This window comes from Sander lucioperca, chromosome 4 (assembly GCF_008315115.2).
Source record: "Sander lucioperca isolate FBNREF2018 chromosome 4, SLUC_FBN_1.2, whole genome shotgun sequence".
Classification (NCBI taxonomy): domain Eukaryota; kingdom Metazoa; phylum Chordata; class Actinopteri; order Perciformes; family Percidae; genus Sander; species Sander lucioperca.
Genome location: NC_050176.1, coordinates 43,067,066 through 43,084,271, shown reverse-complemented (window position 1 = coordinate 43,084,271; position 17,206 = coordinate 43,067,066). Strand labels below are relative to the sequence as shown.

The 17,206-nt window shown below is 41.0% G+C and overlaps 3 protein-coding genes across 6 annotated transcripts; 2 read left to right on the top strand and 1 right to left on the bottom strand.

Annotated features, from left to right (window-relative positions):
* The first annotated feature begins 798 nt into the window (after positions 1-798).
* On the top strand, positions 799-6,371 carry atad5b (ATPase family AAA domain containing 5b). Of its 2 annotated transcripts, none has more exons than XM_036000183.1 (14): positions 799-1,440; positions 1,590-1,928; positions 2,018-2,114; positions 2,219-2,301; positions 2,495-2,643; positions 2,818-2,986; positions 3,321-3,595; positions 3,703-3,796; positions 3,871-3,935; positions 4,107-4,305; positions 4,506-4,630; positions 4,717-5,534; positions 5,699-5,857; positions 6,159-6,371. In XM_036000183.1, the coding sequence occupies exons 1-14, from the start codon at positions 876-878 to the stop codon at positions 6,235-6,237; spliced, it is 3,216 nt and encodes a 1,071-aa protein (XP_035856076.1). In that variant the 5' UTR covers positions 799-875; the 3' UTR covers positions 6,238-6,371. The 2 variants fall into 2 exon arrangements, with proteins under 2 accessions (XP_035856076.1, XP_031141619.1); XM_031285759.2 differs by having other exon boundaries at positions 1,587-1,928.
* On the bottom strand, positions 6,359-9,574 carry tefm (transcription elongation factor, mitochondrial). Of its 2 annotated transcripts, none has more exons than XM_031285765.2 (5): positions 9,386-9,574; positions 8,599-9,083; positions 7,648-7,797; positions 7,291-7,469; positions 6,359-7,109 (listed from the first exon to the last, which is right to left on the bottom strand). In XM_031285765.2, exons 1-5 carry the CDS (start codon positions 9,426-9,428, stop codon positions 6,845-6,847), a joined length of 1,122 nt encoding a protein of 373 aa, XP_031141625.1. In that variant the 5' UTR covers positions 9,429-9,574; the 3' UTR covers positions 6,359-6,844. The 2 variants fall into 2 exon arrangements, with proteins under 2 accessions (XP_031141625.1, XP_031141624.1); XM_031285764.2 differs by having other exon boundaries at positions 8,599-9,086; positions 9,386-9,561.
* A 1,878-nt stretch (positions 9,575-11,452) lies between these two features.
* On the top strand, positions 11,453-16,552 carry LOC116040495 (arf-GAP with dual PH domain-containing protein 2). Of its 2 annotated transcripts, XM_031285905.2 has the most exons (12): positions 11,453-11,887; positions 12,410-12,540; positions 13,052-13,143; positions 13,407-13,492; positions 13,631-13,743; positions 13,858-14,004; positions 15,067-15,150; positions 15,257-15,319; positions 15,491-15,568; positions 15,791-16,019; positions 16,119-16,191; positions 16,444-16,552. In XM_031285905.2, the coding sequence occupies exons 1-11, from the start codon at positions 11,800-11,802 to the stop codon at positions 16,145-16,147; spliced, it is 1,140 nt and encodes a 379-aa protein (XP_031141765.1). In that variant the 5' UTR covers positions 11,453-11,799; the 3' UTR covers positions 16,148-16,191; positions 16,444-16,552. The 2 variants fall into 2 exon arrangements, with proteins under 2 accessions (XP_031141765.1, XP_035856073.1); XM_036000180.1 differs by having other exon boundaries at positions 11,455-11,887; positions 16,119-16,552.
* Positions 16,553-17,206: the final 654 nt, after the last annotated feature.

Genomic DNA, 17,206 nt, shown 5'->3' with positions numbered 1-17,206 from the left:
AAATCAGAACCGTTTTTATGAATGTTCACACAAGGCAACACTGAATATGAATTACTAAAGGAAACTTTGCACGTCTCCAGTGAATACCAAGAGAAAGGATTAATCAGAGTGCAGACCTTGCAAATTTCCTAGATACAAGTGTTTTTAGAAAGTGATGATACTGTGATTTTAACAGGAGGGACACAGATCCCGAGGGGTCACAGATTCCGGTTCAACACTCTATGTGCTCTCAGTGTAACCATTTACAAACACAAACACAGGCACACACCTAGTTTAATTTATGTTTAACTTGTCTCATGAATATTAATCTACCAAATAAGCAGTGTACTTTTTAAGGGACCCACTCTTTCAATACAGTGCATTTTAGACATTGCGGAAAGCTGTTTTCTTTTAGGACAACAAAACCAGTAGTAAAAAAACAAAAAAAACAAGAAAAACACACGACCAAGAAAGAGAAACACAAGCTGGTGACAACAGCAGGAGTTACCACTCTGCATTTAATTCTGGTTGAGAAAAAAATGAGGGGTGGGAGTTATGATTTTAGAGGATGTGTGTCATGTGTCCTCCATGATCAGTATAGTTATATTTGTTTATAATGCCGTCGCCACTAATAACAAGGTTTAGGCTTGTGTGATGTGAAGCTTTAACGACTTCGTCATATCGGAATCAGTTCGGTTCACTTGCTAAACTGTAGCTACGTCGTACGAGAAACTGATTTGTCTATACACGATCTTTGGCTACTACACCCAACCTTCTCGCGCACATTTTAAACGTCATTCCATAGCGGTTGAGACTTCTTATATACAGTCTATGGGTTGAGACGTTTTCGATTCAACGCCAACCGTTAAGAGCAGAAGTTGTTTACTTTAGCTACTATGCGAAACAAACTCAGGCGGAACAAGAAAAGTAAAGATGATTCGTGCCCGAGCAAAGAGCAGCCGCGAACCGCCGAGGTGATAACGTTGGAGTTGTCAGAGTCGAGAGTCGATGATGAAACTCCAGAAAGAGCATCAGCCTCGCTGGCAGCGAAATACAGATATGTTGCTGCAGACATGTCGACCCCAACACCACTTCAGGAACAGAGGAAGACTTTTTGCGCAAAAGGCATTCAAATTGCACCCGTTTTCTTACACACAACACAGCGCAGTAAGAGTAAACGGAGCAGTGACGGGAGGCTGGGTCAGCCTGTAGAGAAGCTGCAGGAATCAGTGCTCCCTCCTCAGACTGAAGATGTGCAACTGGTGAAAAGTCATCAGCGTTTGTCAACAGTTTCTCACCTGACAGAGAGAAAGAGGTCGTGGAGAGGACAGCTGTCACCCTCAGCTCTGCACAGCTGTCTGGAAGAAATCCAAACATCCAACCCAGCATTTCCAGTCCGAACAGTGTTCAGCACTTTGCAGAAGAAAGTGGGTGAAAGGCTGCAGGATTTTGGATCCACAGGTTAGACTGAGCAACAGTCCCTGTTATTCTGAGTGTGCATTCAATCCATTGATTTATTCATTCATTCATAAAGCAGGTTGAAGGTTTATATAGCCATCTGAACTTGTGCTGCCATGACCATTTATGCCTCTTTCTCCTTTCCAAAGCAGAACATCTAAGCTCCCTACAGAACCACTTAAAAGAGAAGAGAAAACGGGGGAATGAAAGTTCTGAGAGGGTGCCCAAACGTCTGAGGTCCAGTCTCGCTGCAGAGGGTGCTGTTGGAATGGGCCACTGTCTCGTGTCAGCACAGGGTGTCCAGGAAAGTCCTGTCCTGACAGTCAAGACGCAGGGCAGAAGCAACAAGCTAAGTCGTACTCACAGACTGAGGCAGCAAAGTGGGAGCCCAGCAGGCCTGGCGACCCCCTGTGAGCCTGTGTACTCTGGATTGATAAATCACACAGAATCTTACAGCCAGTCCCTCAAAACCTCTGACATCCACCAAAGAGGTAAACTTGTCATATGCTAATTGTTTTGTGACATGTTTTATGTCCTTTACATTGCAGGAAATTAACTTTTGTCAATTTATTTTGTCTAGATTCCAGTTTAGAGGACGTTCTCTGGACAGACAAATACAGTCCTCAGCATTCAAGTGAAGTCATTGGCAACCCTGCCGCTGTGAATAAACTGCAAAGGTTAGTTGAATATAATTAGCTCCCTCGCCCTTTAACTGATATATTGGACTTGAGTGGACAGTGTGAAAATAGTCTTTGAATGTTTTTTTTTCTCTGGTGTTCAGTTGGTTGAAGAAATGGAAACTAAGGGCCGACTGTTACGAGAGGAGAAAAATGGAGGAGAGCAAACAAGAAGAAAACAGCAGTGGTATGAGCTGGCATTTGTCATTATCTTGTATCGCAGCTCAGGGTCAAATTTGTATGTGGTTTCTAACTGAGCCATGACCACAAGCCTGCTAATTTTTGAGTATTCACATGCCTTTTAATGACTCAGGATTTCGCAGATTTTTCCATGTGTGGGAGTTTTCAGTTAGAATAGTCATGACTGTTCTCCTGTGCAGACTCATGGGACTGTGGAGACTTCCAGGGTGAGGCTGGGGCTGAGGACGACAGAGAGGAGCCGCTGTGCAACACCATGCTGATCACAGGACCTCCAGGTGTGGGCAAGACCGCCTCCGTGTATGCCTGCGCTCAGGAGCTTGGCTTCAAGGTTGGAATCAAGCTGGACCAATATATATGGAATCCATGCAGCCAAAGGCTGATAATCTGCATTCATATCAATGTCTTTAAATACACTGCTCTGTAGCTCACTGACATTATGTCTTATTTAAAGTTAAATAAAAGGAATTATCCTTTTAATGGTTGTTTTCCTTTACAATCAAAGGTATTTGAAGTGAACTGCTCCTCACAGCGCAGTGGGCGCCATGTTCTGTCCCAGCTGAAGGAAGCTACCCAGTCCCACCTAGTGGAGATGCCGGGGAAGGACCCACTGAAACCAACTTACTTCAACAACTACATCAACAGCTGCACTCCTAAATCTGAGACTTTACCTGGTACGACATAGATGACGAAGACACAGCGCTCATCAAATTCCAAATAATTATACAAAATCTCTTGCTTGCTAACTTACTTATTTAGACATGCTTGCAACAGATATTAAGGAAAAAGTAAAAAAAAAAAAAAAAAAAAAACATGGTAACAGGTTTATAAATTGTTTAAATGTGCATATGTCAGAATCAGAATCAGAAATACTTTAATAATCCCAGGGGGAAATTATTTATATTTCTTATTATTATTTCTTCTTTCTTATTATATATTTATTTATATGTAGATAGTTAGGAGGCATATAACATATATTACAGGCATTTATATTCTTTTCTTTAACAGGAAAAACCACACGTCCCAAAAATGTCCCCTCTACCTCAAAAAAGAGAGCAGCACAGAAGTTTGGCCACCCCAGTCGCAAAGGAAAAGTTAATCCAGCCATTGTCACTTTGGCCAACTACTTTAAGATGAAAGCCAAAGCAGATTGCTTACATTTAGGTGGCCTGTCACCATCTGAAAAACCAGAAAGCGAGAAATCAGGCAACCCATCCCCCGGCTCTGATCAAACAGTGCCACAGGATAAAAAGACAGCCACATCACTCATTCTGTTTGAAGAGGTAAACCATCTGGCAACCCTACACTGTAAGCCATATCATTTGATGGATATGAGACCGCACATGAACCATGTTTGGTTTGAGCCTTTTGCATCTGTCTGCTCCTACAGGTTGATGTCATATTTGATGATGATGTTGGTTTCCTCGCAGCCATCAAGACTTTCATGACCACCACTAAGAGACCAGTCATTCTGACCACCAATGGTAAATGCACACACTGTGTAATTTTAGAACAGATTTGAGGACAAGCTGTGATGCAAAATAAATGTCTTCCTTAGATCCCTCATTCAAAGAGAGATTCAACCACAGCTTGGAGGAAATCATTTTCAGAACCCCATCAGCGGTAAGTCGGATTTTTATGTCTACACCCTTGTACGACTTCAGTATGAAATGCACGTGTCCCAAAGTGGCTCACACTTTTCTTGTATGTTTGTGACAAAAAAACGTCCTCTGATGACTGCTCGGTGTACTTTTGAAGAATTATTTGTCATAAACCTACCCCATGTATTCCAAGGTGAACGTCTCTAGCTACCTGCAGCTGGTGGGTTTGGCTGAGAATGTGTGCCTGGAGTTGGCCGATGTTAGCAGCCTCCACAGACTGTCCAGAGGGGACGTCAGACGTTGCCTCTCGCAGCTGCAGCTCTGGGTGCGCAGCGGTGGAGGACGGGCGTCTCGGAGTGGAGGCTCGCCTAAGGAGCCTACTCATGTACAGCGTGCGTTTCTCTAAATAAATCACAATCAAGCCCCCTTATAGACCAACATTTTGTTTCCAAAAACGCCGGTGCAGATTTGCAGGATTCTTCTCAATATTTGCACTCCTCCCTAATATGTACTGCAACTGCTGCACAGCAGTTTCCCTCTGGATGAATAAAGTTCTATTCTATCTTATCTTATTTTATCTTTACTTATCTAGACTCGGGTCTTACTGAAAGAGGAGAAAATGTAGACTCACAATTTCCTGACTGTGACCCATACTGCGCTGCTAGCATGCTGGGTCTCCACCCTGTGACCCAAAGCCAACTGTTAAACCTTCTAAAGGCAAGTATTGCTTTCTTCGCCTGCTGTATGTGAACCTCATACGCTTTGTATCACAGACAATTTACTTCATCTGTTAACATTTTCAGTGTCAGTATTGGTCTGAAATAGACATGGACAAGCTCCTGCGGCTCCTAGCTGAGAGCTGGAGAGGAGGTGTTCCTCTTCTGTACTCCAACCTGGAGCTCCTTCTACCCATCGAGGCCAAAGGGACTTGTGGGTTGCAGAAGGAGCTGGCACCCTCTGATATTGATCTTCACATCACGCAGCTGGATGGATATGTCAGTGGAAAGGCTTCAGCCACCAACAGCAAATCTGTTAGGCATATCTCCAGGCTTAGCAGAAGGAGGAATATCTCCAGGCTTAGCAGAAGGAAATATATCGCAACAATGTTTGACACATCTTGCAGTTTGACACAAAACGCATCATTATCGCCAAAAAGGGCTCATTTAAGAGTCCCTAGTTTAAGAGACAAGACTGAAGAAAACCCAGCCAAAGTCGTAACAAACTGTTTGGATGCCTTGAGCGACTTCTTTGACCTCATGTCATGCCTTGATTCCACAATGCCAGCTGCTGCAGCACCGCTTGGTTCAGGCTCATGCCGACCTGAGGCCTTTCTCTGGACAGGAGCTGAGATAAAGGATGGCTTATTGGATGTGATGAGCGAAGAGGGGGAAGTGGACAGGATTTGGAGCCAGGAGAGGCTGTTGGATATTCAGGCCGCTGTTGAGGGCTTGGGGTGTCACAGGTGCTGTTGGCGAATGTCTGAGGCGTGGACTGAAGCCCAAAACTACAGACAGGAACTGGGAGACGCAAGGTGGGGGAGGCTGGTGGAGAGATTGACATTACCTGTCTCCTCCAAAAAACAGAGCCTCAGCTTTAGTTTGCAACCTCTGTGTGCACCAAGGTAAGCCTATTCTTCATCTCAACTTCTGAATACTGATTCCAATTGTTTGCGGTCTAGTATTTCAGTCTGTTAAATGACTGGTATGTTTTTTTTTTTTGTTTACAAAGCACAAAACAAAAATGTCTTGTTTTTCCACCGCCCCACACTGGTGCCTGTCCCTCCAGTGTGTCTAAAAGGAGGTACGAGCTGAGCAGGAGGGTGCTTGGCAGTAAATCCTTCAGCCTGCTGGGGAACAGACGAGCTGTCAGTGTCGACTACATGCCGGTCCTCCGCTACATCGGTCGCTTTCAAAGAGCACGGCAACAGAAAGAGGAGCCAGCCAGGTGAGCCAAACACAGTACAGGTTTAAATTCACTTTCATTTCAGGAGACCAACTATCATCAATACAAATAGTGAATCATTTAGAATGATAGCACTGTTTTAATGAAATAACAGTAGTTTAACTCCATTACAATAAACCCAGTCACATCAGGATAGGCTGTGTGACTACCCTGATGTGACTTTGTTAGATCCAATTCATTTTTGCATGCCTTATAATTGTATCATTGTTGAATAAAATGTTTGTACATCACAATAATACTCAATATTTGCAGACAAACTTCATATGATTTGTTCCCACATTAGGTGTTTGAATTACCTCAGCAGCACACATCTGGGCCTCTCAAAGTCAACCATTCAACTCCTGGCAGAAGATTTCTCATAGAGAACCTCATACTATCTCACTTTCCTCCAGTCAGTATTTACTTTGCAATCATTTTACCTGAATACTGTCAAATGAATGTAATGCTGTTGGGATGGGAAATCATCTTTTAGTGTGTACCATGAAAAGTAAATAAACATGTTTTATATTTTTGTAAATTTTTTAAGAATGTAAAGCACTTTGATTGCTCAGGTATGGATGTGGGGGTGAGACCAGTGCAGTGTTTTTCATTCTTGTAAAAAAACAAATTAAGAATTATTGCATAATCCATTTTATTACAAACCAACAGTAGTTGAAAACCTCAGACAGCAGGAAGATGGCAGACAGCATTTATTTTATGCAAGTGTCCAAATCGAACTAGATCAACAGCAGCAATAACACTGCAGCAACCCTCGTGCTCTCAGCATCCCCTCCTCCCCCCCAAAAAAAAGAAAAAACGGTATTAAGAGTGTTTTATGTAACAGCAAGAATGTTCAATACTTTAAATGTACCATCAACCACCATCAAATCTGGTCAAGAAGTAAATGTTTGGTAAAAGGCAGAATGCCACTCAGGTTTGTTTTGGTGGATGTAGTGCACGGTTCAGGCATCAGATCGGCACATGTAGTGGCTAACTGGAAGATTCGCTGAGCAGCTCGTAAAAAGCAACAGCCTGAAGCAGAGCATCACAGAGTTCCTCTCCTCCTCTTCTGCTGCCCATCTGGAAATAATTCCTGTACTTTACCAACAGCTCTGGGGGGAAGTTTATCCTGGGAAGCTTCTGTGTCACCGACTCAGTCATCAGCTGTCGCACGGTCTGTGCTCCACTGGTCCGCGACTCGCCCACCATGAGTCCAAAGTGACGTCCCACAGCAGTACGCATCATGTTCAAAACTCTGCGAAGGAAGACATGAAGGAGGGAACGTCATTTCGTGAATCGTCACTGACTTCAAATAGTTGCAACACAAAAAAATAATATCAAAGGCCAAGCACATTTTAAAATAAATGTGTGTTTGTACAGTATTTTGGTCCCTTTCATAGTTGAAAAGTCATTGATATGAAATTGCTTCTTCCCACCTTGGAGGAATGTTGGACTCAGGCGATGAGTTTCTTGGCTCAAGCAGAGCGAACAGCATGGCCTCCACAGTCCTCATGTGGGCCATGACAGGGAACAGAGCCGTATTCTGTACGGAGATGGACGACTTCTCTATTATGTAGAAGTCAGCTGATGGGAGGAGTGCCAGAACAGTGGAAACCTAATGACAAAAAGAAAAATTACAAATTGTGCAGTTGTAAATGGGCTTATATTCAATACCGTGAGTTCCACCCAGTTGCTAATAACAAAGGTGTTAAACAGTTTCTCTATGAAAACTCATTTAACTAGTGACTGTGTAAAATTTACATAATACCATGGACTCTGGCATTTATACTCACGTCATTCAAGTAAGCAGAAGCCATGTATGTTCCCCTCAAGAAATTTGGACATTCCAGCTGTTGCCAATCCAGTACTGTCATCCCACGGTCCACATGAGCCCAGGCGATTTTATTAGTTCCACATATTAGTGACACAATGCTAGTTGCATCCTGCGTAAACAAATACAGAATCATGACAGGTCATGGTCACAGTGAATTATCCTGCTTTGTCTTGTTATATTTGTTTGACAAAAGAAATGAGATGAGAGGAAATATGGACAGGTAGTGGACTGTTTCCCTACACAGATTTTACATAGTCAATTTATCAGTCACAGGGAGTGCTGCACAAAGGTGAAAGCAGTTTTAAAATATCTTCTATGGTTCATGGAAACTGAACTCATTAGTTGAGTATTCTTGGCCTGGGGACAGTTTTTTTTAACACAAAACCAGCATTACAAACGGAGTGTGGAGTTTTAAAGGCAATGGTGTTTTTACAGGCTAGGAGGGTAGAACAAAAGATGCTATCAGTTGTGGGAAATGCAAGATCTAGCATTTTTGGACCTTAACTACTATCAACCTTGCTAGGGACTGTAAGTCAGGATCTCCCTGCTGCATCGAATTACCAGTTTTTTTTTTAAATCTGTATCTCACCAGTCACACAACTTTATAGAAACGCAATATTAAATTGTAAAAGTACCCCTTTCGGCTTCTCAGGCAGACCAAACCCCCCAATGTGTAAGCCTAGTATGACCTAAATGTAATAGAGGGCGGCAGCAATGTAAAGTTGATCAGGCATTCCCTGTCATCTTCAAGCAGGGTGGATGCTTACCAACTGAGAGACTCGAACCCAAGACCCCAGGACAAACAAAGTCTCTGATTGGCCACCCCACTTCATGTTTACAACTCGGGCGCTACAATAAGCACGTATCTCATATAAAGACAACGGTGTTTGAAAATGTACAAGGACCTCACCTCCAACCAGGACCTGTCAACCTCTGGCCTGATAAACTTTGCCAACTGAATCCTCACTTTCCTCTCTTTCTTAACCGGGTTGAGAATGGAGTTGAACACTATTACAGCACTTTTGTGCTTCAGCAGCGGTACATTCACCACACTCTCCAGAGTTTTAAAGGGTCCGTTTTTAGTCCTGTATTCCACAATGTTGAGCGACTTGCGGCCTCTCAGGAGCTTGACGCCTGCCATCTCTGACGGCGTGGCGGTGTTGAGCAGCTGGAGGATGGCGTCTCGTTGCTCGGAGGTGTAGCAGGCATCCAGGGATCTGTTGTCCTCTTTGCAGGGCTCAGACGTGGAGGAGATGGTGGCGTTCAGGGTCTCAAAGCCTGCCACGGGAACCCGGCTCCGCCAGCAACATGTGCACTGGAGATACCGCAGCTCCAGCTCAGGGAGGCAGCCGTGCTGAGGGCGACGGAATAAGCCAGACTGTCCTGCATACTGACCTGCTGGAGAAATAAAAAGAGGGAGCTGACGGGTCAATCCAGCCAAATTGGACTCTCTACAACACGTGAGGGAGCCCTCGTGTCACTTGCTGTGAACGTGTCAAAAATACGTCAGACTCAAAGGCTGTAAAAACTGTGTCTAAAACAGATAAAACTACGAGCATAACGTTACCTGTAACAGTTTAAGGTAAGGTAGCAATGGACACTAGCGAAGTTAAGTTAGTTTAACGTTATTATTGCTAGGCTGCGAATTCAAATGTAGTCCGTATGTTTTGCAAACGCGAATAAAAGACAAAACTTACTTCTCTGAGCAACCGACGACAGAAATCGCCTGGCGACCCACATCGTCGGTGATTAAATACAAATAATCGATGGTTTTAGCTACAACATCATACAGGTTGAACAAGTTTGCCCTTTGGTTGTTGTCCGACGGTTTTCAATCGGTCGGGGTAGAACCACAGCACCACTGTAATAGGTTCCGGTAGGGTCAATAGCCGCTTTCCGACCAAGTAGTTACAGGAACGTAGTTATAGGAACAGTCCACTTCTAAACAGTTCTACTAACTACTCTCCCCCAAAACCGGTTTTGAACTCATTCATGTGGTGCTGATTATTGAGCTCTATTAATAGTTTTTTTTTATGATTACATAACCCATTTATATTAATGAGGGTAGGTTAAAAAACACATTTTAGTATTGTGCAGTACATTTCAATAGCACCACAAACTACCAGATGTGGGAGGCAACTATTTATCAATCAATCAAATCATAGAGATATTATAAGAGCAAATAGAAATAAGAAATAAAATAGAATGTGTGTAAAAATGAAATAAAAATATGTGCATTATACCAAAATGTATAACATCAAAATAGAGATATGAAATATGTAAAAAAAATATATATATAATTAATTAAAATATAATTTGATGATACTATTACATATTTATCCTTTTAATCCAAAACATTTTAGTTTATAAAATATGTTAAATTGATATTGATTTAACTACCCAACCATAAAGTAGTTCAAAATTTTCTTCCACCTCCACCAGCTATATAATCTGAAAATGTTGCATACATAGAAGTCTCACATTGCCAGACCTTCATCCAAAGCGCTTCGGGGGACTTACACAGTAATGCAACACTACAGAGGGGCCATTATGCTGCATAATAATTACTTGTAATACTCTAAATTCATTTAACTGATAATACTTATGCTAAGTAAGATTTTGAATGCATGACGTTTACATTGTGATATGTACTTTTACTTAAAAGATCTTAACATTTCTTTCATTCCTTCAACATAAGGGAGACTGGGGTTGGTTGTCACACTGCTTATTACAGCTACTCTAGAGTCCACTTTGACAATTTATTTGATATTAAAACAGTTGTGAGAAGTTGTGAAAATAAAAGGGATACCGATTTCAAGGCAAGACCTTAATGCTAATTGGTGAAATATCCCTTTAAGCTTTCATTTAATGTAGGAATGACTATTGAAAAATTTTAATGATGAGCAATTTACGCACAAGTAAAAAGTGTGACAACCAACCCCAGTCTCCCCTACACCCTTCAAAATGAGCATCATTTTAAGTCAAAACCCTGTAAAACAGTGTCAAAAGCATTCACGGAGGTGGTTTTTTGTTTGTTTTAAAGGGCTGTTTAGACTGTAGTACCTACCCACTGAAAATAAACTGGCAGTGTGTCTATTAGCTTGCTTTGCAGTTCGCCTGCCATAATGGCAGGCCATAATACACCAATGCAGCTTAAAATTAGATTTAAATACACCAATCTTTCAGCCATCTGTATTGACCTTATGCATTATAGCAACAAGGAAGTGCTCAGACTCCATTATTTTGTCTTTTAACTTCCTGTCTACACAGTGGGAATGTGTTGCATTATTTAATCAGGCCATATGACCTCTACAGAGTTGTGTTTGTGTGTTCCAAACTTTGAAAAATAAAATTGTGAACCGATCAGGAACAGCCAGCAATAGCAACCAGAACCTGAAGTGGAACAAACAATAAATATACACACACAGACACACACACACACACACACACACACACACACACACACACACACACACACACACACAGACACAGACATATAGGCAGAGGAAGAGAAAAGAGAAGAGGTCTAATTAGGCATAATTGTAAACAATAAGTGGGTGGACCAAAATGTGTAGAGCCTTTGAAACGTTACGTACTTAAATAAGTAAATTGTTACAGGTTGTGAAGAGTGGTTGTTTAATGCTTCAATGTATTTATCTACAAAGCCTCCTATAATAAAGATACATTTTTTTGTTATGTATATCCTGCATTTTAATTAATTGCAAACTATTCTTAAATGAACAAACCTTTATTTTAGATATTTACACCTCACACACACCAGTCAAACTTACAGTTATGAGCTACACACAATTCTATCACTTTCATAGTGTAGGTCAATCACTCTGTTACACAGTGACGTCTGTTTCACTTCCTTTCTCTGTTATTTCTGGACCTCTACATTTGTGTGCAGAACAATAAACTTCATGACGCTGTGCTGGTAAGAGGAAATGCAGTGTGCCTGGCCAGTGAGAAGAAATTCAGATTTTTCACCTGCTATAGAGCAGATCAGCTCTGTACCATTCATTGTGTGGAATCAGTATGGAGTTAATACCCAGTAGCTCTTTTGTTGGATTACAACTGTCAATCTGACCGAAGCAAACTACCTTCACCTATGGCCAGTCTGGAGAGAAACAACAAAATCCTACTTGATTTGGTGCAACAGCCAGGTAACAACTTGTGTGCTGACTGTGGAGCTCCTGGTGAGTACATACGCTGACAAAGATTCATAACCACAATACATTCTTTTGATACGATAGCAAGCAGCAACATTGTTTGACTGATTTCCAACAATACATGTTTCAAGGACCATCATACCTGATTTCTGTGTGAGTGAACATGTTTTCTTTATTAAAGTTAAAAGAATGATGAGCAAGAATGATGAACAGTAACCTGTGCCATCAGGTCATGTAATATTGTTGTTAATAGAACTCAGAAAGTCATACTTCATAGCCTAGTCAAATTTTTTAATAAACATTCAAAAGGGGAAGTGGTAGCTGCTGTATATTCTGTGGTATTACCTCATTGTTCCTCCTAACACTTTGTGGCCATCACTGACGAGAACAGTTGAGAGTCTGCGTGAGAGGAAAAGACAAACAAGAAATTAAATACTTAAATTAATTTCACTGTTAAATTTACCCCCAGATTAGTAGTGCACATTAACCTACAAGAAAAACTATCTATTTTTCTTTTTTTTTTATATATATTTTTCCTTTTGCTTACAGAGCCTGACTGGGCCTCCTACACGCTTGGTGTCTTTGTGTGCCTGAACTGCTCTGGGTTGCATCGTAATTTACCTGCTGTCAGCAGAGTGAAATCCATACGTCTGGATTTCTGGGATGATTCGCTAGTAGAGGTATAGGTTTGTAGTTTGTATTCATTTTATATGGGTAGCTAATTACATTAATTATGTATTATTATTCATTCAATTTACGTTTTTGTATTTGCACAGCCTACTTAATACCGGGACAATTTTAATATGTATATATATATATTTTGCATAATTTTTATTATTATTTTTCTAATTCTTATCATTCCTATTATTCTGTTTATTATTTTGTATCTATTGTATGCACATGTGACAGATAAAACCTTTCAAATTTTGAGTCTTGAAAACTAATCTGTCCACCGTGTTAATGCTCTATTTTGCATAAGGTATTTATGGTTTAGGTAAGAGTGCACTTTGTTCTCAATATGTAAATAATTGTTTATAATTTCTTGAGATCTGTCTAACTTGTAAATTGTTGCTGGTTTCAGTAAATCAGTTGTCCTGCTCTGCAAGACAGGGATCTTCAAATATGAAATGAAGGGAATTCATATTATTTGTCTTGTTGTAACTTTTAAAATCTCACATCTTGTGATTTCAGTTCATGCGGAAGTGGGGAAATTCTGCAGCCAAAGCCATTTATGAAAAGTGTGTCCCTGCCTTCTTCTACCAGCCGCAACAGAAAGACTGCATGTGAGTGACCGTCATTCACTATCCATTCATCCTCAGTAGCACAGTGCAAAGTGAAGTACTTTACTTCTGAATGGGTGTGGAGAGGTAAAAAAAAAAAAAAAAGAGGAACAAACAGTGCCAATTACCGAAGTGGAACTATTACTAAAGACAGTATGAATTAGCCTCATTCATCAATGGCAGGTCTACACATTTTCTGGTATTTACTTAAACACTTGTGTTTTATCCATACGGAAACAGTAAAGTTTTTTTTTGCTTTGTTGTAGTGTTCTTAAGGATCAGTGGATCCGTGCAAAGTATGAAAGAAGAGAGTTCACAGGAGAAAACTATTTTCAGCAAGCTTATTACTCAGGTAAATATCCTGCCAGTATACCATCATTAACATGTTCTTCCAAACAGCAAAATAATCAGAATTAGGCATTTGAATTTGGCATGCATAAAAGTTTAGTTGCTCTTCATCTCTTTTATTTATTTGATGTATCCAACCCAGACCTGTTCGAGTCAACACTATGGAAGAAGGGGAAAGACAACAAGCAGTTTTTAAAGAGGATCTTCCTGTTGTCCCGGAAAGACTTCACCCTCAGATACTTCATTAAAGAGGATGTGAGATTTTCCACATCACCATTTAGTCTACAATGTTTTTGAGCATACATGGGTAACAGTCAAGTACCTTTTATTTCTAATCTTTTGAAATCCTTCCTTAATCCTCTTATTCAGTCCAAGCTTCCCAAAGCTGTCATCTCCATGAAGGACCTGAATGCAGTTTTCCAGCCGGAGAAGATCAATCACGCTCACGGTCTGCAGATCTCTTACATGCATGACAAACGCACAAGGAATCTGTTTGTTTATCACGAGAAAGGACAGGTGAGCTTGAGTGCCATAGTGATATTTTATTTCTACTTTAAACAGATAAATGTCTTACCTTTGAATCTCGCACTTGCTGTGACAGTTGTGGACTTGGCCTGTCTGATGGGCAGGGGCAAGAGGGCCCTGCATCGTACTTCCTCCACTAGAAGAGCACCCTAGAGGCCCCTGTGTCACGTTTTCTCCACTAAAAGGGCACCCTAGAGGGCCCTGCATTGTGTTTTCTCCACTAATAGGACACCCTAGTGGGCTCTGTATCACGTTTTCTCCACTAGAAGAGCACCCTAGAGGGCCCTGTGTCACGTTTTCTCCACTAGAAGGGCACCCTAGAGGGCCCTGCATCGTGTTTTCTCCACTGGAAGTACACCCTGGGAGGTCCACAAATGTGCTGTGGTGTAGGCCTACATCTCAAAGACTAGTACAAAGGCAATACATCACAATCTCAACAAAACACCAAAAATACAGTGGTTAGCACAAGAAGAGAGGGACCTGGGTTAGGGTTAAACTAAAACTAACTTTCTGTCATATTTACTGAAACTGACCCTATGTTCGAGTAGAACTACATGAAGAAAAAAATCTGGCTCCTCTGGCACCACCTACAGCCTGTTGTGTGATTTGAAAAAATCCACAGCTCCCTGTTCAGATGCACCAATCAGGGCTTGGGGGGGGGTGTAACTGTGTGTCAATCACTGCTCATGCACACGCATTCATTCTCCCTTGTGGGGGGAGGGGCTTAGGAGAATGTTTTGGGCTTTAGCGGAAATTGGGGAGGGACTGAGAAGTTGACGATGTTCAAATGTTTTGGCTAAGTCCTGGATCTTCGCAATCCTACCTACGGCACCTTTAATTAACAGAAGTCATATCAGAAAATCTCCACACATATGCATCATATTTTACTGGTAAAATATGTGTGTCATGGTCAAATACAGCTTCTATGTTCAGCTGTCCTGGTTTTTCAAGCTCTCTCGTTTTTTAACCTTAATTGTATGAAATTAACCAGACAACTTGCATGATGCAGTTTATGTCTTCCTGATATGCTCTTCTATATCTGATGTCTTACAGGTAATTGTATCCTTGTTCAATGCTATTCGAGCAACACGCTTGGCATACCTCCTGAAGAAACATCCCACTCTTCGAGATAATGATGTGAGACAAAATTTCAAAAGATTTAGCTTGGATAGATTGTTAAAGTTAAAGTGTTAAACTGACACTTTTGGTCAGTTAAGAGTGTTAAATGTGTCTCTTTGCACAGTTAATACCTCAACTAACGGTAAATTGCCTGAAGGAGGGGTACATGGAGAAAACTGGCCCAACGGTTCGTCTGAGTTTATTACAAAAATGAATTTGACTTATGATGATTTGATTTATTATAGCTGACAAATTTATTTGATTTTGATTTGAATTAATTTTCATTTTCTCTTCCTCTGCCTGTGTGTGTGTGTGTCTGTGTGTGTGTGTGTGTGTGTGTGTGTGTGTGTGTTTCCAGCATCGGGAGCCATTCAAGAAGAGGTGGTTCACACTGTGCTCAATGAACAGAAAGCTTTTGTATTATAAAAGTCCACTGGTAATTAACATATAATACCAGTGTCTACAGTGTGTGTATAAAGTGACTGTATAAATAAATGGATAAGTAAATGAGCAACAATTCTAACACTCATTTATAAAAACTACAATGATTATACATGAGGTGGACATTTCCAGGAAAATACGCAGACATTAGCCTGATATGAAACAATACATTTTTTTGCTAAGTGCTCTTCTTTGTGCTGCTTGTTATCAATGTTAGGATGCTACAGAGCAGGGTGCTGTCTTCATTGGCACAGAGAGCCACAGCTACTCTGCTTCAGAGAGCAGCAGGCAGAGCTTGAGGGGAAACCGATGGCACTGTGGCATCAGGCTGGAAACTCCGGAAAGGCAGTTTTTGTTTATGTGTGAGCAGGAGCAGGAGCAGAAAGAGTGGCTGGAGGCCTTCAGAAAGGTCATCTCTCAACCCATGACCCCAGAGGACTATGCTAGTAAGATACTGTTGTTATACCTCATACAGTGTAGGTAATGTCTTCTGGTGCTTATCACATGTGAAAACCCACTCCCAACCTTTTCTTTCTTTGACATAGATGAAGCCAGCATGAGAAGGGGAAAGTGACTGGAGCAGTTCGACCAAGTTGGTTTGCAGGAGTTCAGGATGCAGTAAGAATTGTTTTGGGACATAACAGACTCAAAGCCTCTTCTTCCAAAAGATGCTCCTGAAGCTGTCAGAGGATAAAGAAACATGATGGCAAACTCTCTATTACTGGCAGAACTGCTCGACACCACCGACAAATGATCAACTTCAACACTTTGCATGGACTAAAGGGTCTGTGATTACACCTTGACACCTTGGAGAAGTTACTGTCACAGCTGGGACGTTGCTGCACATCAGAAGCTTGAATTGATTGCATTGTCTTTGCCACTATGACATTGCATCAAAGAACTCTTTGCAATACATTATAATTACACTGGAACCAAATATTGTATTTATTAAAAATAAGTAAAGAATAAGAGAATAACATTATATGTACAATTTGCAATTGTTCTGTAGTTATTTTGTATTTTATGTTTCACTCAATTTGCACATTTTTAAAGGATTAGGTTCATTTCTTTTCACACGCTGTTTCATTTTAGCTGTCTAGTTGTGTGAAACTGAAAGCTCTTAAAAATAAATAAATTGTATACACAATTGATCCCTGCTTTTAATATTTTACCAATTCTATAGATAGGCCTATATACAGTATATTCCTCTTCAGTAGCAAGATACAGAATACTGTAGTGATGTATCACAGATGACAGTTGAAGATTATATCAGGCATGGCAGAGGTGTCTCTATCTGGATGCCTTCATCGTCATAGGCAGGTTATTGTGATATGCAAGGGTGGATTAGCAACCAGGCCAAGCGGATAATGGACCCTTTTTAATGCCTTTATTATTTCCATTTATATCGTGTATATAGTGCTTACATGGTGCAATTTTTTTTAAATAAATAGATGCTTAATAGACACACTATGCAACATTTCTGGTTTCTGCTGTTGGTTTTCTTGCCTGTGACGCGTTTTGACAGGCGCTGTTGAGCTGGGGGGAAAAGCAAGATGTGTCACTCAACGCCATTCTCCCGGTACCAGAAATGTCATCGAGCTAACCAGCCAACGGAGATTATATGGACCTTTTT

Bases quoted from the DNA above. Each gene is read 5' to 3' on its own strand.
- atad5b (XM_031285759.2), top strand. From the start codon at position 876: ATGCGAAACAAACTCAGGCGGAACAAGAAAAGTAAAGATGATTCGTGC. The intron at 2,115-2,218 runs GTTAGTTGAATA...TCTGGTGTTCAG, and splicing joins GCTGTGAATAAACTGCAAAG to TTGGTTGAAGAAATGGAAAC. The intron at 3,596-3,702 runs GTAAACCATCTG...CTGCTCCTACAG, and splicing joins CACTCATTCTGTTTGAAGAG to GTTGATGTCATATTTGATGA.
- tefm (XM_031285764.2), bottom strand. From the start codon at position 9,428: ATGTGGGTCGCCAGGCGATTTCTGTCGTCGGTTGCTCAGAGAA. The intron at 7,798-8,598 runs GTGAGGTCCTTG...TTGTTTACGCAG, and splicing joins TTGACAGGTCCTGGTTGGAG to GATGCAACTAGCATTGTGTC. The intron at 7,110-7,290 runs GTGGGAAGAAGC...CTTCCTTCGCAG, and splicing joins GAGTCCAACATTCCTCCAAG to AGTTTTGAACATGATGCGTA.
- LOC116040495 (XM_031285905.2), top strand. From the start codon at position 11,800: ATGGCCAGTCTGGAGAGAAACAACAAAATCCTACTTGATTTGGTGCAA. The intron at 13,493-13,630 runs GTAAATATCCTG...TATCCAACCCAG, and splicing joins TCAGCAAGCTTATTACTCAG to ACCTGTTCGAGTCAACACTA. The intron at 14,005-15,066 runs GTGAGCTTGAGT...GATGTCTTACAG, and splicing joins TTTATCACGAGAAAGGACAG to GTAATTGTATCCTTGTTCAA.